Source organism: Staurois parvus, unplaced genomic scaffold, assembly GCF_062004578.1.
Source record: "Staurois parvus isolate SC_StPar_1 unplaced genomic scaffold, SC_StPar_1.0 ptg000350l, whole genome shotgun sequence".
Lineage (NCBI taxonomy): Eukaryota > Metazoa > Chordata > Amphibia > Anura > Ranidae > Staurois > Staurois parvus.
The window spans coordinates 5,623,492-5,647,316 of record NW_028318146.1 but is presented as its reverse complement, the minus strand read 5'-3'; the positions used below and the strand labels follow the sequence as shown (position 1 = coordinate 5,647,316).

Here is a 23,825-nt window from a genome sequence, read left to right as displayed (position 1 = left end):
TAGGCACAGGTGCCTCCTCAGCACCTAGCTTGTTGCAGGAGGCACTCGGAGGAGGGAGAAGGAAACAGCACCAGCGAGGGACTGCCAGAAGAGAAGGAAAGCCATATCATTGCACAGAGCAGGTACATATTACCTATTTTTTTTTAATAAGCTTTTAGTATCACTTTAATGTTTTATAGATATTTCTGTGCATATTCACTAAACATATCATATATATATATATATACTAAAAATCAGCACAAGGGATATAAATTACAGCTAATAGGATATTTCTGCTGTACTGATGACTCTCCTGTTGAAAGAAATCTTCCACTGCTAGGGTCGGGCATGAAAAGCAGCCACAATGGGTGCTTCAGTAGGGGGATTGGGGGTGGAAAAAGAGCAGGACTTGCAACCTATGCTGCTGAAGTACTTTATAGCTCATGGGAGAGGCACAATTTGTTTTTTGTACTTGGGTGCACACTGTTTCTGGCACAACATATGTTAATATGTATTTTTTTTAACTCACCTTGAAATACACTTTAAAGTGTTACTAAACCCACAACAGTAAAGTAAGTCTGTAGATGCAGTAAAACATGCTTGTTATACTCACTGTGGAACCTAAGGGGTTAATCCTCCGAACTGTGTAAAAAGGTTGTTTGATCCTGTCTTCTCTGATCTTCCCCTTTTTAACTGTCCCCAATTCATCTGCTGATAGTACAGAGCTCTAGGAGTCACTCTGCACATGCTCAGTTTAGTGTGTATTACAGTCTTTTTTTTTTCTTTGGGAGGGTGCATGTCATCTGCACAGGGCCAATCAGCACTGTCCGGAAAGAGGGTCAGGAGTTATGCAGCCTCATAGGACAGTGAGAGGAGAATGAAAACTCCTCTTACAAGCTTTAACCAGTGCTCAGATAGAAGTCACAAGATTACTATATACTGCTGATGATCAAATGTATTTAGCAGTTTATTTTTACTAAAATAACTGCATTTCCATGTTCTGTGTACTGTGGGAGACAAGATATAGTGAATGCTGGGTCCGGGGTGACCAGATATAGTAAATGCAGGGCCCTGGGAGACCAGATACAGTGAATGCAGGGTCCGGAGAGACCAGATATAGTGAATGTAGGGTCCGGGAAGACCAGATATAGTGAATGCAGGGTCCAGGGAGACCAGATATAGTGAATGCAGTGTCTGGGGAGACCAGATATAGTGAATGCAGGGTCCGGGGAGACCGGATATAGTGAATTCAGGGTCCTGGGAGACCAGATATAGTGAATGCGGGGTCCTGGGAGACCAGATATAGTGAATGCGGGGTCCGGGAGACCAGATATAGTGAATGCAGGGTCCTGGGAGACCAGATATAGTGAATGCAGGGTCCTGGGTTTAGGAACACTTTAACAATATATCAAGTTGTTTTCCAGAAACGTAATACACAATTTTGCCACAAGATGGCGATAAGACATAACTATATACATTATATTTACAAAGGTAAAGGGACGCCTGCCTTTCCCCACACATGAACTTTAATGGCCTCCCAGTGTTAGTCCGTAGGGTTCAATATTGAGTTGGCCCCGCCCTTTGCAGCTATAAGAGCTTCAACTCTTCTGGGAAGGCCACCCACAAGGTTTAGGAGGGTGTCTATGGGAAGGTTTAACCATTCTTCCAGAAGCACATTGTGAAGTCAGGCACTGATGTCGGACGAGAAGGCCTCACGCGCAGCCTCCGCTCTAATTCATCGCAAAGGTGTTCTATGGGGTTGAGGTCAGGACTCTGTGCAGGCCAGTCAAGTTCCTCCACCCCAAACTGGCTCCTCCATGTCTTTATGGACCTTGCTTTGTGCACTGGTGCACAGTCATGTTGGAACAGGAAGGGCCATCCCCAAACTCTTCCCACAAAGTTGGGAGCATGAAATTGTCCAAAATGTCTTGGTATGCTGATGCCTTAAGAGTTCCCTTCACTGGAACTAGGGGGCCAAGCCCAACCCCTGAAAAACAACCCCACACCATAATCCCCCCTCCACCAAACTTTACACTTGGCACAATGCAGTCAGGCAAGTACCGTTCTCCTGGCAACTGCCAAACCCAGACACGTCCATCGGATTGCCAGGCAGAGAAGCGTGATTTGTCACTCCAGAGAACATGTCCCCACTGCTCTAGAGTCCAGTGGCGGCATGCTTTACACCACGGCATCTGACGCTTTGCATTGCACTTGGTGATGTACGGCTTGGATGCAGTTGCTCGGCCATGGAAACCCATTCCATGAAGCTCTCTATGCACTGTTGTTGTGCTAATCTGAAGGCCACACGAAGTTTGGAGGTCTTTAGCTATTGACTCTGCAGACAGTTGTCGATCTCTGCGCACTGTGCGCTTCATCATGTGCTGACCCCGCTCTGTCACTTTACGTGGCCTACCACTTGGTGGCTGAGTTGCTGTTGTTCCCAGATAATTCCACTTTGTTATAATCCCACCATTATAATCCCACTAACAGTTGACTGTGGAATATTTAGTAGCCAGGAAATGTCACGGATGGACTTATTACACAGGTGACAACCTATCACGGGACCACGCTTGGAGTCACTGAGCTCCTGAGAGCGACCCATTCTTTCACAAATGTTTGTAGAAGCAGTCTGCATGCCTAGAGGCTTGATTTTATACACCTGTGGCTATGGAAGTGATTGGAACACCTGAATCCAATGATTTGGAGAGCTGACCCAATACTTTTGGCAATATATGCAGGCCATAGATGGGTCGAAAATCGGCCGATTTTTCTTTTAAAAAAACGAACAATCGGTCGTTCAAGTGGCCGACGTTACCACCAATGGTAAAAAAAAAATCGGCCGATTTTCATCCCGTCTACAGCCGGCAAAAAGTGTCCCTGCAGAGAGCTCCGCTATTTCTGACAGTTCTCTGACAGTTCCTTGACATTTATAGCGGTTGCAACATTGTATCTATTTGTTTCCATTTAGGATACAGATGTTTTTATTCGGAAACAAATAGATACAATGTTGCAACCGCTGTAAATGTCAGAGAACTGTCAAAGAAATAGCGGAGCTCTCTGCAGAGACACTTTTTGCTGGACTGGAATTCCTCTTATTTTCATCCTACTTCTTCTTCTTCTTCTTTTTCATCCTCATCCTCTTCTTCTTCTTCTTCTTCTTCTTCTTCATCCTCATCCTCTTCTTCCTCTTCTTCTTCTTCTTTTTCATCCTCATCCTCTTCTTCTTCATCATCCTCTTCTTCTTCATCCTCATCCTCTTCTTCTTCTTCATCATCATCCTCATCCTCTTCTTCTTCTTCATCCTCATCCTCATCCTCTTCTTCATCCTCATCCTCTTCTTCTTCTTCCTCGTCCTCTTCTTCTTCTTCCTCATCCTCTTCTTCTTCTTCTTCATCCTCATCCTCTTCTTCTTCTTCTTCATCCTCATCCTCTTCTTCTTCATCTTCATTCTCATCCTCCTCTTCTTCTTCTTCTTCCTCATCCTCTTCTTCATCCTCATCCTCTTCTTCTTCCTCATCCTCTTCTTCTTCCTCATCCTCTTCTTCATCCTCATCCTCTTCTTCTTCCTCATCCTCTTCTTCTTCTTCATCCTCTTCTTCATCCTCTTCTTCATCCTCTTCTTCATCCTCTTTCTCTTCTTCTTTTTCTTCTTTTTGTCTTCCTCTTGCAGGTCACTGCTCATGCGCAGATTTTTTATCGGTAAAAAATCGGCCGATTAGCCCATTAATGCCGCGAAAATCGGCCGATGTTTTTCCAACTTTACCAAAAAAAAAAAACGGCCAAAATCCCGAAAAACGGCCGACCAAATCGCCCACTAACGATCCGAAAATCGGCCGATTTTATTTTCGGCCGAAAAATCGGCCGATTTTCGACCCATCTATGGCCTGCAATAGTGTATCTAGGCAGTATAGCATTGGAGAGCCCAGTTCAGTGAACAATCCTGTAACATGACATTTCCACTGACCTGCAGCATTTTATCCGGGCTCGGCTCAATGCCTGGGGGCATGTTGCTTGGATCAAAGGCAATCTGCTCCACTTCAGCAAAGTAGTTTTCTGGGTTTCGGTTCAGCACAAACTTTCCAACACGGATCAGCGGGTACTTGGCGTGAGGCCAGACCTGGTGATATAGAACAGAATACGTCAATCTGGAAGTCTCATCTGAATCGGTTGTATAGTACTGAAGATAAAACATTAAAAATGGTTTTGGTCCTCTGTTAGCTATTTTTGGTTTACATCAATATTTTCACCGTTTAAACCCCAAATCCAGCCAAACCTCTTTTTTTTTTTTTTTGAGTGAAAATAACTTTCTCTCCACCTGGATGCAATCTCCCTGCTTCATGTCTATTTGATAGGCATCAGAACCGGAAGTGATGGAAATTACCACACCTGAGACACAAAGTTGCACCAAAACAAAGCTGTGCATGGTCAAATGGTTTAGATGCTCTGTGTGAATTTCAATCTTGTCTAGGTCCCCATTGGAGAGATTTCCCTTCACCTCCTGTCCAGATGACGAGAATACAGACAGAAAAATATGGGGACAAAGACAGCAATAAACACTAAAGTCAGGCAGATCTGTATTTAGTAATATATGCAATCTATGAATCTATGCATTTGTAATGCCTGAATAAGTACCTGAATTTGAACAGGCATGTGCCTTTTTTTTTTTGTAGGGGGGGGACAGGACCTGTAAGTGTTACTTAAAGTAGAATTCCAGTCTAACACTAACTAGTTTTAAAAATGCACCCCCCTCTTCTTGCTACCTATCCTTACTAATCTCTTTTAAAAAGACCCGTATTCTTATCTTTTTTTAGTCCAGTCACGTGAGCAATGCCTCTGAAAAGAATGGGCCGCGACTTGTCATGAGACTTTGGACATGACAAGTCGCAGCCCATTCTTTTCAATGCACCTGTTCGGATCTGTGCAAATTAAAGTCGCAGTGGTTTTGAAAAGGTGCCTGAATTACTTTAGTGCGACATTTGATGCGGTTTAATTACAGAGAGTGTAAAGTCGGATCAAAGTTGAACAAGTAAAAATGGAGCCTTAACGGATAACTGGACAATATAAATATATATATATATATATATATATATATATATATATATATATATATGTCCCAGAGTCTTTGAAAAGGTCCAGAGAGTGTAAAGTCAGATCAAAGTTGAAAAAGTGAGAATGGAGCCTAGGCAGGGGCGGACTGACAACTCATGGGGCCCCTGGGCAATAGGGGATCATGGGGCCCCTGTGTCCTTGCCTGAACTCAATAAAGCCTATGAAAAAGGTACCAGGGGCATCTCATGGGGCCCCCTACTGACCCCAGGCCCATGGGCAGTGCCCGAGTTTCCAAATGGTCAGTCCGCCCCTGAGCCTAGGTGAATCTCTTCCCAACAACTGATGGTTAGGATGCCACATATTCTGTAAACACTATATAAAGGGATACAATTCATGTACACTTTCTATTAGTTCAAGCTTCAAAATATTAAGGTTCACTTACCTTGGTCAAGTCAAAGGGATTGAAAGGACATTTCTCTGCATGCTCGAAGGTCATGACCTGGATGTACATTGTCCAGGATGGGAAGCTCTTCTTGGCAATAGCCTGGAAAAGGTCTCGGGTGGCATAATCTGGGTCCTTCACCACCAGTTTGTCTGCTTCTTCCACTGTCAGATTCTTTATACCTTGGTTAGTCTGCAAAAAGTTCAAAACATTCTCATTAAACACATTAATTAGTAGTGATCACCATTTTAGCGCTGACATTGCTGAAATAACAACCAACTCTGGTACTTCTATTCTCCTGAGACAGTGCTAGTAATTGGCTGAGCCCAAGCGTCTGGTTTGTGTGGTTGGCTGTATTTGTGCTTGAAGCTGGTAAAAAGGTCCTTGCAAGGCTGAGCAACCTTCAGTGTCAATAGGCCCTCTTAAAGTTGAACTCCAGAATAAGCAAATAATGTCTAAATACAAGAAGGCTTACCCAAGCAATCTATTCAATTTATATCCAATCACGTAGCCTCCTATATTACAATGCAGCTGGCCTATCTAGAAGAGATTGTTCAATTATGTAATGTGGCCAGCTAAAAGTAACTTGCTACTATGCAAAAGATAACATAAAACAATGCAGATACTTTAGCAGACAACATAAGGTATGTCACCAGCCGGATCCACAGATTCAGCCACCAATCAAGACCAGCACTTCTGACGGGTTTCAACCATCATTGGGTAGCTGTCATTGGGTGGCCATCAATGGGAAGCCATTGGGTAGTCATTAAATAGCTATCATTGGTAGCTGTCATTGGGTGGCCATCAATGGCAGGGCATTAGGTTGCCATCATTGGGAGGCCACTGAGTAGCCTTCATTGGCAGGCCACTGAGTAGCCATCATTGGGTTCCCATCAGTGGGAGGTCACTGGGTAGCCATCAGTGGGAGGCCACTGGGTAGCCATCATTGGGTTCCCATCAGTGGGAGGCCCCTGGGTAGCCATCAGTGGGTGGCCAGTCACCATTCCTAGACGAGTGGTATGCCTATGTATGTACTAACACATAGAAAGTAGTGGTGGCCTAGAAAGACTCGTAGAAAATGCTGCTTACTTGGCCTATTCTGTGAGCTGTAGAACAGTCAGGACAGTAGCATGTTGACAAGATAGGACCACGGGTCCTTATAGTAACTGCTACCAAGTTTCTGTTGTTTACTACACAGCCATAAACCCAGGGCATTCTTGTGGTTGGAACAGTTGTGGGATGCTTGTGATACCCAAAGCTCACATATTACCATAACAAACTATACATCCAATTCCATAATGTCACACTCACCTTGTAGTGGAATTTGCAGTACACGGCCTCCCCTTGTGCATTCACAAGCTTGAAGGTGTGAGATCCATATCCATTCATGAACCGGAATCCATCTGGAATACCTCGGTCACTGAACAGAAACGACACCTGACAACAACAACAATAACACTTACTACCACTGTCTAGTTTTATATTCATTAAAAGAATCTTGTGCTGGAGAAATATCTTGATTGCCATTGCTGATGTCCTACCTAAAGTGTATGTAAACCCTAAAGCTGGGTACACACAGATTGAAAGGGACCGGCCAAACTTTGATTTATGTGTGACCAGGGGCAGACTGACAACTCATGGGGCCCCTGGGCAATAGGGGATCATGGGGCCCCTGTGTCCTTGCCCAAACTCAAAAAAGCCTATGAAAAAGGTACCAGGGGCATCTCATTGGGCCCCCTACTGACCCCGGGCCTTCGGGCAGTGTCCAAGTTTCCAAATGGTCAGTCCGCCCCTGCGTGTGACCCTCGCTGTTCTGCAGAATCAATTGGTAGATCAGCTTCTGATAAATGGGACTTCTGTAAAACCTGATCAGAGTATTGACAGCAGAGGATGGGGGAATCCTTTCATTTTTTTTCTTTTTTGTGTTCAGCCCTGACTCAACAGAGCTGAACGAAGAAAAAAAAAACCTATGCGCGTGTACCCAGCTTAACAATGAGCTTCTTTTAGGTTCCCTTCAGTTTGTTAAATATACCACTGAAAGTATTTTGTGACATCTCTTCGATGAGTGCAAAAATTACCTGTACATTGTGCCAGAAATCTTGTTAGCTGATAACTCTGCCTGTGTTGCACTGTTTTCAGTTACATTGTTCCAGTTCTCTCTGAGGACTACAGAACCCAGCCCATCTATGTTATGAAGAAGAGGAGAGGGGGAGGTTTCTGCAGGCCTGCCCTGTCTCTGTTATCCTGATAAAAAGACCTGTGTATCCTACTAGAAATATTGCCAGCTGAGTGAAGGAGGAGGTGTTCTGTAGGGTGACAAAGCTGTTCCTCCTTAGCCTGAAGAAGAACTAACACCAATCGATCAGGCTCTATGCACTGCAAACCTCTGACAGTCCAACATGCTTTCAGGCACTGGGAGCGAAGGGGGGTGTTTAGTAAGTACAGAGAGGAACTGAGCAATGTAATCAATATCAAGATTTAAAGGCCCTTTTATATTCTTGCAAGGCATATTATTGCCTCTTAATGTGCATTGTATTAAGGCAGCCCATGAAAGCAATTGGCTGCCAGCGCACCAAAACATCCCAAAAATTGGATGTGACTCAAAATTTCTAATGCACTATGGAATATTGCAGCACACTGTGTAAGGATTTGTGTTGCTTTGCGGCAAAACAAATGGCAACACAGCGCAGCATGTAATATTCCTGTTATTGTAAATGTGTCCTAAATGTTCAGAAGACAGGTCCTAAATGAGAAGGCAGGTGACACGGGAAACCTAAGCACTGCCTAAATGAATAGAGATGTCACCCAGGGCAGTAAAGAGGGTGAGAGAGAGGGAATGGTAGAAAGGGAGCAAGGGGGGATGGTAAAGAGAAAGAAAGAGGGGGTGGTAGAGAAAGAGGGGGTGGTAGAAAGGGGGGGGTGAGAGAGAGAATGGGGTGAGAGAAAGAGAGGGAGGGTAAGAGAGGGGTTGAGAGAGAGAGAGGTGGGTGAGAGAGAGGTGGGTGAGAGAGAGAGAGCAAATCTTGCGCCCCATTAGCGCCTAACGTCTGCCCACCCTTCGCCCCATTAGCGCCTATTTTCTCCCTATAGTGCCCCATCCTGCTTCTCTCACTGAAGCCGACAACCCCGCCCACCACCTTTAGAACTAGAGCACCGCCCCAAAGGACTTTTAGCGAATCAGAAAGCAGCAAGGAATGTCCGCCCATATTCAATTTTAGGAGCGGTGCTCCGGTTGTAGAGGTAATGGGAGGGGTTTGTCACCTATAGTGATAGAGAAGCGAGAAGGGGTGCTAGGAGGCACAAGTTAGGTACTAATGAGGCACATGGAGGGATTAAATTAGACGTCAATGTGGTGCCGGCTAGGAACCCTTTTAGCCTGGGGTAGTCATGTTTCTGCCTCTAGTAACCCCACCCCCCACTTACTTTTAGGAGCAGAGCTCCACCCCCAGGGCAGAATATGGGTGGGTATATTGCCTTGCCGCCTCCTGATTCGCCAGTGTGGCACTGGGCGGGAACAAGTTAGGTGCTGGTGGATGTAACTATAGTGCAGGTGAGGGGAAAAGAGGAAGCATGTTATGGGAAGCCCCTCCCCCTTGTCATTCAGTGTACATGGAAATCACATTCCCTCCTATGAGCCCCCACCGAGGTCCATTCGCTTTGGGCGGCTGGGCCTATATTAACCACTTCCCTACCGGGCCAGTTCTGACACTTCTCACATACATGTAAAAATTTAAATTTTTTCGCTAGAAAATGACCTAGAACCCACAAACAATATTTTGTTTTCGCAGACGTCCTATGGAATAACAAGGTGGGTGTTGCCATTTTTTATGTCACACAGTATTTTCACAGCAGTTTTTGAATAAAATACACTTTAATGAATTTTATTGCACACAATATAATACCCTCTTTTTTGTGAAATATAAAAGATGATGTTATGCCGAGTAAATGGATACTTAACATGTCACACTTTAAAATTGTGAAGGAGGATGTCACCAGCACACCGAGGATCACCAATATCGGTCCAAAAGTTTTAATGAACAATTATATTTGGTCACATGCCTGATGAAGGGGTCCTGCAAGACTCTGAAACGTTGTTTTGCTGTACCTATGTAATCGTTAAATAAAACTTTTGGACCCATATTGGTGATTCTCGGTATGCTGGTGACATCACTGAAGCACCCACTTATACACACAGCCATTTTTAACACAAGAACTTGTGTGTTTGGATTGTGCACTTGCACTTTAAAATTGTGAACGCCTGTGGAATGGCGCCAAACTATAGTGCTTACTTAAACCATAGGCAATGCTTTAAACACCTTTACAGGCTACCAGCTTAGTGTTACACAGGAGGTCTGGTGCTAGATATATTGCTCTCGCTATGACGTTTGTGACAATACCTCACAATTGTGGTACGATCACTGTTTACATATGCTACGGGACTTACATATGCGTTCACGGGGGGGGGGCGGGAGTGCCTTACATTTTATTTTATTTTTTATTTTATCTAAAATTTTTGTTCTACTATGTCTTTAATTTTTTACTAACTTTATTGCTAACACAAGGGATGAACAAAAAGTAACGCACTGGGTCCCCTACCAGCTTGCCCACCTACTCTCAAGAATTTAAGGATAAATAGTTGATAGAATTAAACATATATTTATTAGCTCTTCAAAAATCAATTTTAAACAATAAGAAAATATGCCATAAATAAGAGATTAATCAACACAAAGGGCACAGTACAGGAGGAGGCAGGAGAGCACAGTACAGGATGGGGGGGGGTACGGGGGGGTTGGGAGGGCACAATATTAGGGTCAGAAGGGCACAGTAAAGGTTCCGGGAAGCAGCCATCCTGGGATAGCTTAGTTAAAAGCAAGACTGTCCCAGCAAATCCGGGACAGTTGGCAAGTATGATGTAATGCAAAATTATCATTGGGCCCCCTATGTACCTGGGGCCCCTGGGCATGGGTCAAGGTCAGGGTCAAAGGTCAAGCCAATCCATTATGCTCAGTCCGCAGATCCGAACCATCCTGCGGGGATCATCAGCATGCCACCTATACGGGGTGACACCGGACCACGAAAAGGTAAGTTGTAAAGAAAGCTGACGATTCCCGCAGGATGGATCGGATCTGCGGATTGGGGAGCATAATGGATCGGAGTCCGATCCATTATGCTCAATCCACAGATCCGATCCATTCTGCGGGGATCGTCGAAGGGGGTGTCACCAAGTGTTACCGCACCGGGTGACACCAACCCTAGGGATGCCCCTGATCCCTTCCCAAATATTCTTCCTAAATCATTTCCAATTATTTCTTCCCTAGTAAGTGTGCCCACACATTACTTACAATACCCTCCTAGCTCTGACATACATGTCAATGACATACGTCATTTTAATCTTTTATAGCATACAAACAGGCGATAGAGGTTTGCTCCTTTTACAGGTCACCCATGCCAGTCTTGTTATTTTGTACTTGCCATTAAAATCTTATGGCCATATAATTATTAAAAACAAATGTTATTGGGAACCAGATACGATTCGAGCTTAACGCATGTGAACAGATATCAAAGTAAAGATATCTTACGGGCAGGGTGTGGATTTTGGTTTCTTGCCACCTTCTAAAGTGCTGACTCATTGGCACATTGGTGATACAGTTGGCGTATTTATTTATTTTAGGCTACGTTCACACTGCCACTGAAATGGGGCTGTCGGCAGGCAGTTCAAAGCCCTGTTTATTGCCCTTCAAATGGCCAGTCTATCAGTTAACAACGAGCCCATTGCTGAGCACATAATGGCGGCTGGTGGGCACATCACAATTTAGCTGTAGCCCAAGCCATAGGGTGGTCAGTGCAGCATGACAGGTACTCTAAAATTAGATTTAATATAGTATGTATAAAACTACAATCAGAGCTGCTGTTAGAAACCACGGGGCCCCATACAGCCAACTTGAAAGCCCCCTCCCCCCAAAAAAACACGTTTTACTATTCTTCAGTTATGCAAGAACACAGTGAGCGATAGATCCCGATCACTCACTTTGTTCATTCAGGAAAGGAAGGGGCTGGTAAATGACATATTTACTAGACCCTTCCCCCACTCCCCATCCTGAAGGATCCTATTGTGTGCTTGCAGCTGCCGGTGGGAAAGAGAGGAGGGAAGCCGGCAGCACTGCGGGGGTGGGGGCACACAGGGGGGCCTGGGCAGCTTGGGGAAACAGATGGTGCACAGGGAGGTTGATGGGTGTGATGGGGGGCAATTACTGGAACCGATCCCCTGTATGGCTGTCTCTACAACAGCTGAAAGCCTGCGAGAGGGAGAGGAGAAGACGCCAGCTTTCAGCTGCTACAGAGAGAACCATACAGGGGATCAGTTCAAGTAATTGCAGTAATGCAGATCGTATGGGTCAGTAGTAATAATGCAGAGTGCAGGGGTTAGTAATAGGTTATGCAGAGTTCAGTAGTATATCAGGTAGAGTGTAGGGGTCAGTAATAAGCATAGGTGTGTGCAGCCTATTGCATCAGGGTGTGCACCCCAAAGCGCAAACACACATTCGTGTGTGTGTCTGTGTGTATATATATATATATATATATATATATATATACACACACACACACACACACATACACACACACATATATATATATATACACACATATACATACACACAGACATAAATAAATGCAAACAAACATTTTAAAATGTATTAAAGCTAGGTCAGTGTCAGTAGGGCAGTGGACATGAAACATAGGGAGTCTAAACAGACCCCTGATGTCTCACTTTTGAGACAGAGAAAGGAACTAGGGACAGATATTCCCCAGTCTCTTTCTCTGCATCCTCATCTTTACTGGACAGTGAATGAATGGGAAGTGCTCTGTGCTAAGCAGCTTCCTGTTCATTCACAAACTGAAGCATAGTAAACAGCAAGGGGGCAGCAGGGGGAATCTGCACCGCATGGGGTGATTAGGGTGTGCCCAGGCACATCTGGCACACCCTGTGTTGCATGCCTATGGTAATAAGCAACAGAGTGTGAACATGAGTAACTAGATGAAGCAGTATGTCCTCCCTGTCACTGCAAAACCTCACCTACCCCCCAAATTCACTTTCAGTCAGAAAACCCACCAGCTATGATATTCCCTTCTATGAGCTGAGAAAGTTATTTAAGGGTTGCTCTGTGGTAAAGAGGTTGAGAAAGGATCTAGCAGATTACTGTAGGAACCCTGCTCTATGCTGTTGTGTCCCTAACTAAATTTAGTGTGTTCTTGCTAGGCCTTAAGCAGCCTGAGCTTTGTTCTTTTTATTTTTTAGGTTCAGCTGGTTTTCATTATTCCTCCTTCTTGATTGTTTCTGCCTGTTCATGTGAAGGAGGTTCCAGTAATCACAGTGGGAAGCACAATCACTGAGTTATGAATATGTATCTGACCAAACCAATGCTTGAGGTTCTTGTGCACAGGTATGGTTTGGGAAGATGATACATTTGGGGGACCACTCCTGAGTGTTCTGTGTCTCCTGGAAAGGATGCTTGCATAGAGTATTCTCTCTTTTTGGCCTTGCCTTAGCCTGAGGTATGTGCTGGAGGCCCAAGAACTTTCGGCTGCTTGCTGGAGTGTCTATCTATTCTAGAGGGAGTTGGGATAAAGGGTGTCTGCCTGGAAGGAGCATCTGTAACGAATCTTGAATCTTGCTGAAGAGCCTCACGGAGGAGCTAGGAAGCTACTACTGGACATCGCAAGAAGGATTCATTGCTCACAGATCAATGTATCTTTCAGTGCTATCAGATGATCAAGAGCTGAAATTATTAGAGACAGATCCACTGCAGTTTAAGAAGGACTGTGACTGGTCTCACAAGGTCAGCAATTACTAAGAGGCCTACTATTACTTCTATCAAACTATACACTCACCGACCACTTTAATAGGTACACCTCGCTAGTACCAGATTGGACCCCCTTTTGCCTACAGAACTGCCTTAATTCTTCGTGGCATAGATTTAACAAGGTGTTGGAAATATTCCTCAGAGATTTCGGTCTATATTGACATGAGTTACTGTTGCCTTTCTATCATCCTGAACCAGTCGAGAACCAGGAAAACCATTCTCCTCTGACCTCTGACATCAACAAGGCATTTTCTCTACACAACTGCCGCTCAATGGATATTTTCTCTTTTTTGGACCATTCTCGATAAACCCTAGAGATGGTTGTGCGTGAAAATCCCAGTAGATCAGCAGTTTTTGAAATACTCAGACCAGCCCGTCTGACTCCAACAACTATGCCATGTTCAAAGTCACTTGAATCCCTTTTCTTCCCCATGCTGATGCTCTGTTAGAACTTCAGCAAGTCATCTTCAACACGTCTACAGGCTTAAATGCTGCCATGTGATTGGCAGATTAGCAATTTGTGTTAACAAGTAATTGAACAGGTGTACCTAATAAAGTGGTCGGTGAGTGTATGTCCTGATTTTGTGCACTTTTTGGGTATCCCACACCCCTAAACCCTCTCTCTTAGAATAGGGATCAACAATAAATGGTAAAAAGATTAAAGTGACTGGCGCCCAATGTATTTTTCTCCCCACCATACACCAGGAACGAGATCTTGAGATGGAAATGTTAGCTTGTCATTCTAAACTACCCTTAGCATGCAACATTACACTGGCAGTCAGAAAACCTTTTATTATATAGGAAAATCTATTACTGACATTCTGCAACCTGAAATGTGTGACCCTAGGCCATAGGCTATGTTGGCTATGCAGAGATGCAGCCATGATGAGAGATAGCCAGCACCTTCAATACCCCCCAGATAGCCCCAGGGATCCCAAGCAGCGCTTGAAATGGGAGCATCTCTTGTAATAATTAGATTGTCTATTAACCTCTATTGCGCTAAAATAAAAGTACAGATTTCAGTTTAGCATGTGCAATGGACAGGGTGTACGATGCTTCACTTACCTGGTGCAGAGACTCAGGACGAAGGCTCCAGAAGTCCCATGCCATATCGGGGTCTTTCAGATTGGTTTGTGGGTTCCTCTTCTGACTGTGAATGAAGGATGGAAACTGCAAAGGAGAGGATCCATTATTACACCAAAAAAGTCAACACAACAGGGCTCATCATGTACCAATCATTATATCTCAGCATCTAGTTGAATGTCCACTTTTCCCACCTGGCTCCCCACCGCTGGCCACAAAAGGGTTGACCAGAGATTGGTTACTCTTCCCACCTCTGCTCAGTGTGGACTTCTGCTCCATGTCACTATAATTGCTATCTATGTGGGATTTCTCTCTTATGCATATGAGTGTTTCATGCATAATACCAGCATTTTTTCTTAAAGAAAACTTTAATGTACTGTAAGCTAAATGGAGGTGTTTATTTGCTGACATTTCCTTTAGTAAATACTAGTAACCTGGCTATTATGCTGAGTCATTCAACTGTGTATACAGAGGATTTGATTTAACTTACTGCATGCTTTTTTCTGGTCAAAATCTGGGAAAGTACTAATTCAAAGACAATCAGGTAACTAGTATTTTTAAACTATGGCAGCCCTCGTATTTCTATTGGCACAATTTTCCTTTAAAGCAGAGATCTCCAAACTGCAGCCCTTTGCTTGCCTTTAACAACGAAGAAGCACCATTCCTTCCACTGACACTGAAGTGGAGCACTATTTCTTCCACTGACACCAAAAATAGGGCACTTTTTCTTCCACTGACACCAAGGATGAGGCACCAATCTTCTCACTGATATAAATGAAGAGGCACTATTCCTCCCACTGACACTAACAATAGGGTGGTATTGCTTCCATGCACACCAATGGACACTATTCCCCAAACTGATGGGGCGCTATTGCTTCCACAGACACCAATGATTGGGCACTATTTCCCCCTTGCACCAATGATGGGGCACTATTTCCCCCTTGCACCAATGATGGGGCACCATTCCTTCACTTACTAACCACAAGTGCTATTAATTTTTTTTTACTCCTTCTAACCACCAAGTCTGAGACATTTTCTACTCCCAATAGCAACAGTCCCTCCCACCCTCAAAGGGCAAAATTATAGAAACACCAGGTAAAAGAACAAAATTGTTACTTAATATGGTGTTAGACTGCCTATGGCATCCAAGACGGCCTGAATTCTCCTGGGAATTGAGAAATATAAGTTTTGAATGGTGGATAATGGAATCTATCTGATACCACTCTTCATGCAAAAATCGTTCCGGTCCTCACCGAGATGTCAGAGGCAGAAAATGAGTCTGAGTTTTGTTCTCCAAAATTGACCGTAGTGGCTCTATGATTTTGAGGTCCGGAGACTACATCTGCATGCTCATCAAACCACGATTTGATAACAGCAGCTGTGTGAATCAGAGCATTATCATCTTGATAAATGACGCTGTCTTTGGGAAACAATGTCTGCACCATGGGGTGCACAAGGTCAGCCAAACATTGTACAGAGTCGCTGGCAGTGACTCTACATTTCAAGGTGATGATGGGGCTTGCAGAATACTAAGATATGGATGCCCAAACCATGATTGCACCGTCACCATACTTTACCGTCAGCATAAGACAGTCCTGGTTGTGAGCTTGGGACGGTGTTTGCCACATGTAAACACACGCTGGGAACAGTGTGAAGCTCCATTCATTGGACCATATTACAGTCTTCCATTGATTGATAGTCTACAATTTATGGGTGTTGCACCACTCTCTCCTCTTCTGAGCATTAATATCGGTCACTAGTAGTTTGGCAATTGCAGCTCGCTCATGATGGTTATACTTATGGAGTTCCCTCCACACAGTGTTTGTGGACACGGGTTTTGGAAGTCTAAGATTGAGTTCTGCAGTCACTTTTGCAGCAGTTGTTTTCTTATTCTGGCTCACAATCTTGTGCAATGTCCTTTTGTCTTTTAGAGTCAGTTGACCATGTCGATCACACTTATGCTCATTATTCTTTCCCGGAAATGGTATATGCCACCATAACCTTTGATAATGTACCTCATGACACAGCAAATAAATTGGCAGCTTCAGTCACAGAGGCATCAGCTAAGTGACACCAACAATTTGCCCTCTTTGAAACTCAGTAAGCTCTGACATGACTCCGTATTACTAGCAGCGCATGCAGTGAATGACAAAAGTGAGGCTTCCCACCTCTTAGCTAGGTGTCTCATCAGACAGCAGAAGCAAAAGAGTGTTACATCACGTCCACTTTCAACGGGAAATGTCATCACTTTCACACCTGCAAATCATGCAGTGTTTCAATATTTTTATCTAACCCATGTAAGGAAAGATTTGTAACCCTGTGAAGGTTTTGTGCTGCCATCTCTGACTTACAGTTATGGTGACCCACCCAAATCCCTTACCTCTTGTCCTGGTGTCACATGGATACAAAGTGAAATGAAGTCATAGCACCAAAAATTATCCTTCCCCACTGTCGTCAAAGAAAAAGTTTTGTCTGGAGTTGGGTTTATTGGTTTAGGAATCCTTTGGCTAATGGTCTCTGCAGCAATGACGCACACATCTGGTGTATTTCTAAATGGGCACCTATTCATTCTTGTATATACAGTATAAACTCAGCTATTCAATAAAAGTGACCCTATACTCAAAAGTATATATAAAGCTATGGCCATTGTCCTGGGTGGATCGAAACTAACAGAACTGCTGAGATCCTTTCCTGCCCTGGAGAAAATGCTGCTCCAGGCTTCTTTCAATGCTAGCCACATGACCTAATACCTAGGAATTGTCTGAAATGATCTTTGCTGAAGGAGAAGGTCAGCCAGTCTAAACAATGTTTCTTCCCTTCAATAGAGATCAAATGACCAAATGCCTAGGCCCATGGTTACATTGACAGGTATGGAAGGAGCCTGAAGCTGCATTTTTCCTAGCCCTTTTGTTAGTTTTTCTATATCCATCTTAGAAGCTGTGTGTTAACATTTGAACACAAGTCAATTATTTTCTCAAAATATACAGTACACTGTGCAGAATAGATATGAAGATTATCCAGGGTTTACTGACCAGCATGGCATCCCTGATAAAGAAAATGGGGGTATTGTTGCCAACTAGGTCCCAGTTACCCTCGTCTGTGTAGAACTTCACTGCAAATCCTCGAGGATCGCGGACGGTGTCAGCAGAGCCCTGTTCACCAGCTGTGGAAAGAAAAGACTATGAGCTATCACCCTATAACAGATTCAGAATCTTATGCGGTGATCACCAACCATTGTAAAACCTTTCCTTGCTGGTGAGTGGTCAATGATTGGCTCATTTGGCCAACCAGGTATCGACACATGAAAGCAGGTTAGTGTTTCGCTAGCTACATGAATCATCCATTGCAAACCTGCCACGGGCATGTTCTCACCAGTGGCAGGATTGTAAGTGTGACATCGGCCTTATCGTGGTCACACTACTGCTTTAAAAAACACACACTGCACATTTGTAAAGCACAGTACTGATGTGCTAAGTGGAGGATTAAAACAAAAGGAGGTAAGAAAAAACTGAGAGGACAACCCTTTCACATGACTTTTCAAAGTCATGTTTCCAGCCTCTCCTCCAGTCATGGAGGAATACTGAATCGTCCAACGGAGAGTGGATTGCGGCATCCCCTCTATGCTATAAATAGCCCCCCTGCTATTTTTAATGATTTTGTTTATCAAGATATATCAAAACTAGTTCACATTTACATGTACCGTGGTTAACAATGCATCTCAAGAATTGAAAAAAGGTTGATTATACAAATCGGTGCATTTAGGTTGATTTGCTAAAAGCAAATAGGCTGCTCAATTTGCAGGTGATTTTGCCCCAGAGCTTAGCTAATGTGCTGAACAGGGGCGGACTGACAACTCATGGGGCCCCCGGGCAATAGGGGATCATGGGGTCCCTGTGTCCTTGCCCAAACTCAAAAAAGCCTATGAAAAAGTTACCTGGGGCATCTCATGGGGCCCCCTACTGACCCTGGGCCCTCGGGCAGTGCACGAGTTTCCAAATGGTCAGTCCGCCCCTGGTGCTGAAGTTTTTCTTTGTGAAGAATACCCAATCGTGTGTAAGGAATATATAAAAAACTGCATTTTTGCTCGCACATGATTGGATAATGGAAGTCGGCAGAGCTTCACATCATTTACTAAGTTCTGAGGCAAAGTGCTGGTTGCCTTGCAAACTGAACAGCCCTTTTTTCTTGAGTAAATCAACCATATTGAATAAAAGGGTTTGAAAGGCAATGGGAAAATAAACATTTGGAATATAAAGATGCATCAAGAGCATCACGTCTCCATAACACGTTTCACCAAAAAATGGCCCCCTAACTATCCTTGTGATCAAGCCATTTATTGGTGATACACATTAAGATGATGGTGGTCTTTGGGTGAGGACATTATGGTTGCAGCTACATTGTGGATGGACGGGGTGGAGATTGGAGTGCAGCTCTCGTTTATAAATTTTCTCCAATGATGAGAAAAGAAGGGCTTTCTTGAGCCGACACCCTGTCATAAACAAAGTAGAGCAGAGCTGGAGCAGTATTGTGTGTCTAGCTGGAGTATGAAGACCTCTTGTACACATTTTACTAAGAAATAACATAGTATAAGAAAATGAACAATAGAGAACTTATAGGCCTTTGTGTCAGCCAAACAACTCAGTGTGATATAGACAAAACCAGAGAGAGGGCTTCTAGTGTAGGTTGCTAGAAGAGAGGTTCTGATATGTAGACATGCAAATGAATGAGCAGGTTGGCTGCCTGTGATACCCCTTAGTGCTTTTATACCCCTGCATGCTACAGCATTTGTCCAATGGCCCAGTACTGCTGAGATAAGTATACAAGACAGGTATCAGTAGGTTTTCATTTTCGGCCACTCACCTACAGTAGAGAATCTCACAGCGATGTCAGTTTTCTTTCCGATTTGGTCAAACACCTTGGCCTTGGTGTATTTCGTAATGTCATCAGTGACTTCAAAATATCCAAAGGCTCCTACATGGGAAGAAGATAGAATGGGTCAGTACAGAAAACACTCTGGACTTCCTTGGTTAATGGATCTGATATAAGAATTGTGTTGGCCATACCAACCAAATCACATGCGTATGTGTCAATTTTAAAACATATTTAAAGTAGGGTATGAAAAAAAGTCTAACAAATAAAATCCATATAAACACACTTTGCCAGCCCTATTTCCACCCTATATAGTTCCCTCTTCTCTTTAGCATACAATTTGAAGCTTCCATACATGGATATATGGATTGCAAAACAATTTCATATCAGTACTCCGAACCTGAGAGTACACCCCTAGCCAAGCATTTTCAGGAGACAAAAGTGATTAGATGGGTTCGATTTCCTAACCAATTACTAATGTTTCTGGATTGCACTCAGAAGGAATGGCAGAGAAGTTGCGCTATACAATCCTGTGAATAGCCCTGAATAAGTAATAGGTGCAGTGGCGGACTGACAACTCATGGGGCCCCCGGGCAATAGGGGATCATGGGGCCCCTGTGTCCTTGCCCAAACTCAAAAAAGCCTATGAAAAAGGTTCCAGGGGCATCTCATGGGGCCCCCTACTGACCAGGGCCCTCGGGCAGTGCCCGAGTTTCCAAATGGTCAGTCCGCCCCTGAATAGGTGTCATTGTTATTTTATTTTTATTTTTTTCATTATTTGTTTTTTTAAATCATGAACATTTTTGACTTTTATTTCCAATAGTTTTTATTGGGAGATTTTCCAATTACAAATAGTGTGATAGACAAATGTAATGTCATAAAAGTAGATGTTAAACAGTGCAAAAAACACATGGTGTAACAAACAGAGGACATACATTAGGAAACCAGAGAATCTGTATGAAAACAACTGGGTAATTCAAGTAAATCATTTCCAGGATTAGTCCGACTATATACAGGTAATGAAGGTAGTGGTAGGGCAAGGGGGAAAGGGAGGCTAGAGAGAGATGGAAAGGGAGGGTCAGGGGACATGATAAAGGGGGAAGGGAGAAAAACAGTATTCGTAAACCCATTAATCACACAGAACAAATGTTGCTAAAAACATGACAAACGTTGTAGAGCAAATAGGTAGTAGTCTCAACTAGCCCCAGAGAACAGAAAATTAAAGGGGGGATAGTACAAAGTAAAAAAAAGAGGTAGACAGGAACGAGAAAAGGAGAGGGTCAAAACGGGAAATATCAAGGTACTGAAATGTATTGTTGTGTAGAATACAGGTGAGTCTGTCATTAATCATGACTCAATTCAATCTATTCTTAACATATTCAAGCTGAATAATAATTTCTCTTCCAATGTCTAGCAATAGTGATTCTCACTGACAACTCATATAAGTGAGCAATTTAAGGGATTTTTTTGGAACCGTATTTGGCAATTTATGAAAGAGGGCCGTCTCCGGGGATCTACGAACATTGCAGATGACAAAATCTGGTCGCTATCGGACATTGCCACCAGACGTGATACATAGAGCCTAGATGGATGCATCTTCACAGTCCAGGTTGGGACCAAATACCATCGCAAAAATGTTTTATAATTTGCTTCAATTAAGGTAGTATTGATGGAAACTTTAGATAATGCCAAGTCTATGTCTTGCCAATCAGATAGATTGTAATTAACATTCAGGTCCCATTCCCAGTGATCCATATAGGGAAGTTTACAACTTGGATCAGTAATAAGGGTGTACACCATAGAAATATGGCCTCTGGAGAAATTTTTATTCTGGCATGAAAGTTCGAAACTGGTAAGAATGGGTGGTCCATCTAATTACATAATTTTCGAGCGGATAAAAGAGACGATTTGATTGTATCGAAAGATATCGGTAGGAGGCATCTGCAATTTCTCTTTAAAATGTTGAAAAGAGTAAATTCAGTCGCCCTTGAAGTAGTCTCCTGTCCATAATAACCCATTATTGATCCACCATTGGAATGGGGCCATAACTAGACCGGGTACAAATTCAGGATTACAAAAAACAGGCACTAAAGGCGTGTGCAAAGAAGCTAATGGTTTGCGATGGCGTACTCTATCCCAGACCCCAGTCAACGAGAAAGACAGAGTGGGACATAATATAGGAGGGCGAGATCAATTAGTAAGTAAGGAAGGAACCGACTGCTAAAGGATGGCAGGTTGTGACTTTTATATAAGCTATAACCTTTCCTTTTTGTGTAATTTCACCCAACGTGGCTAAATAAGCTCATTTTTTATAGCATTCATTCCTGTTCAAATATTACAACATACTAAATGATAAAAGTATCATGTAGATACAGAGTGTGAAAATGCCCTACAAGGACTCTGGTTAACCACAACAGTTGTTCCCTTGCCAATTCTTTATCTCAGTAACCCAGCAAGGAATTACCACTAACCGAAAGATGACAAGTACATAAAAGTACATGAATCAATATATATAATTTTTTGTGTATATATATATATATATATATATATATATATAAATATACATACACACACACAGGGCTTTTGTTCTCAGATAATAGGTACAGGTACTCTCCCTTTCCGAGTCCCCCCGTTGTCTCTGCCTCTGCCCCCTACCCACCAACGAGCACCGTCTCTTGATTCCACACCCTACCCACCTCCCATTACCACCCCTTTTAGAGATAACAAAACCAAGTATTATTTTGTGGCGCTAAGTAATTTGTATGGGATGTGTCAATGAAAACAAGAAAAGTAGTAAAATAGATCTCCTTCAGCCAGAAAACATAGACTCCCTCCCCCCCCAGCAACAATATATCCCCCCAACAACAATAGAGCTCCCCCCACAACAACAACACCCCCCACAACAAAATACCCCCCCAGCAGCAATTGATCCACCCCAGCAACAACGGACCCCCCAGCAGCAACAATAGATCTCTCGACAGCCAGCATTAATAGACCTTTCCACCTCAACAGTAGATCCATCCAGCAACAATTGCCCCCAGCAACAATAGATTCCCCACCAGCAAAAATAAAGCCCCATGCAAAAATAGATTCCCTCCATATATATATATATATCACAACTTCCTATATGACCAAAAGTATGTGGACAGCCCTCCAAATTATCGATTGAGTTTATTTGTGTGGAATCTCATGGCAACCATTTGGGGGGCTTCTCTGTTCCAGCATGACTGTATCCTATACCTTTGCCCAAAGCCAGGTCCAAAAAGTCATAGGTTGTTTTTTTTTTTTGGCGTGGAGGAACTCAAATGGTCCTGACCTCAACCCTATGGGGAATTCCCATAGACCACTCCAAATACCCATGGAATGGGATGCCCAACAAGTTCATAGAGGTGTGATGGTCAGATGTTCTCAAACGTTTTGGTCATATAGGGGGAGATTTACTAAAGCTGGTTCATTTAGAATCTGGTGCAGTTGTGCATGGTGGTTTTTCAATTAGGCTTTGCAATAAAACCTGGAAGCTGATTGGTTTCTATGCAGAAGTGCACCTGATTTTGCACTCTCCAGCTTTAGTAAATAAACCCCATAGTGTAAATAAATCTTCTTTTTTAGACGATTTATGATTCTACAAATAAAATTACATTTTATTGCTATTGGTAGTTTGAAATTACATTTTACCTACGAGTAAGTGGCTCAAATTAAGGATATTTTGGGGATTGATTTTTAGAATTTAGAGTAAATTATATGAGTTTTTGTAAAAATTAATTTGATATTAGTTGTTTATTAGTACCTACTACATATAGCTGATGATTTGTACAAGGTAAGACATGTGTCATATTTGGTCCATATAGAACTTAAATAAAAGCAAACCATAGAATACAGGCAGTTCATAGACATAAGATGACAGCTATGTGGTTTTGACCTGATTGGGGATTGGCCCAAGTAAATGTGCCCACCCCCAATACTGCCAGTAGGACACTCATATTTGTGGTGAGTGGTGAAACCAATAAAAATTATATTTGGCACCAACAGAATATTATTGGGCCACTTATCTCTTGTACTTTCTGCTTTGCTTTAGTATAAAATTGTTCATTTGGAGGTTTTTTTGTTGGATCATGCCTGGAAGTACAACTTCCCTCCAATGATAAAAGGAAACCATAGGACTCCTCACTAGGCATATGCAAAAGTAATATTTTAATTTTAACAGGAGATTATGTAAATTGCATTGGAGTCAATGTGGAAGAAAAAGTATATCTAAAGCCAAAAACAAAAATTCTGATACAAATAAATATAAAATGAAACCAAACTTAGTTTTGCACTTTTTAGTTTCAAAAGCCCGAAAACAAACCCACCACATCTAAGGCTGGCCATACATTATACAATTATCTGGAGATTTTTGGTTTAGATTTACCAAAAAACATATAATAGGAGGACAAACCTAAACAACACTTTCAGTTGTATCCAATTAGGCAGGCCCTTGCACTACACAGTTGAAGGTAAATCTAAAGGAAATTGGACAGAAAATTGGAAGATAATTGTATAAT

The 23,825-nt window shown here is 42.9% G+C and overlaps 1 protein-coding gene across 2 annotated transcripts in view; it reads right to left on the bottom strand.

Annotated features, from left to right (window-relative positions):
* The window catches only part of LOC149456736 (catalase-like), a 55,165-nt gene that overhangs the window by 16,224 nt on the left and 15,116 nt on the right, over positions 1 to 23,825 (bottom strand). For both annotated transcript variants that reach the window (XM_089684628.1, XM_089684627.1), the window contains 6 exons: positions 19,276 to 19,386; positions 17,448 to 17,578; positions 14,398 to 14,502; positions 6,782 to 6,907; positions 5,471 to 5,662; positions 3,944 to 4,096 (listed from right to left, as the gene is read on the bottom strand). In XM_089684628.1, coding sequence (XP_089540754.1) covers positions 3,944 to 4,096; positions 5,471 to 5,662; positions 6,782 to 6,907; positions 14,398 to 14,502; positions 17,448 to 17,578; positions 19,276 to 19,386 — 818 coding nt within the window. The remainder of the gene's footprint in view (positions 1 to 3,943; positions 4,097 to 5,470; positions 5,663 to 6,781; positions 6,908 to 14,397; positions 14,503 to 17,447; positions 17,579 to 19,275; positions 19,387 to 23,825) is intronic.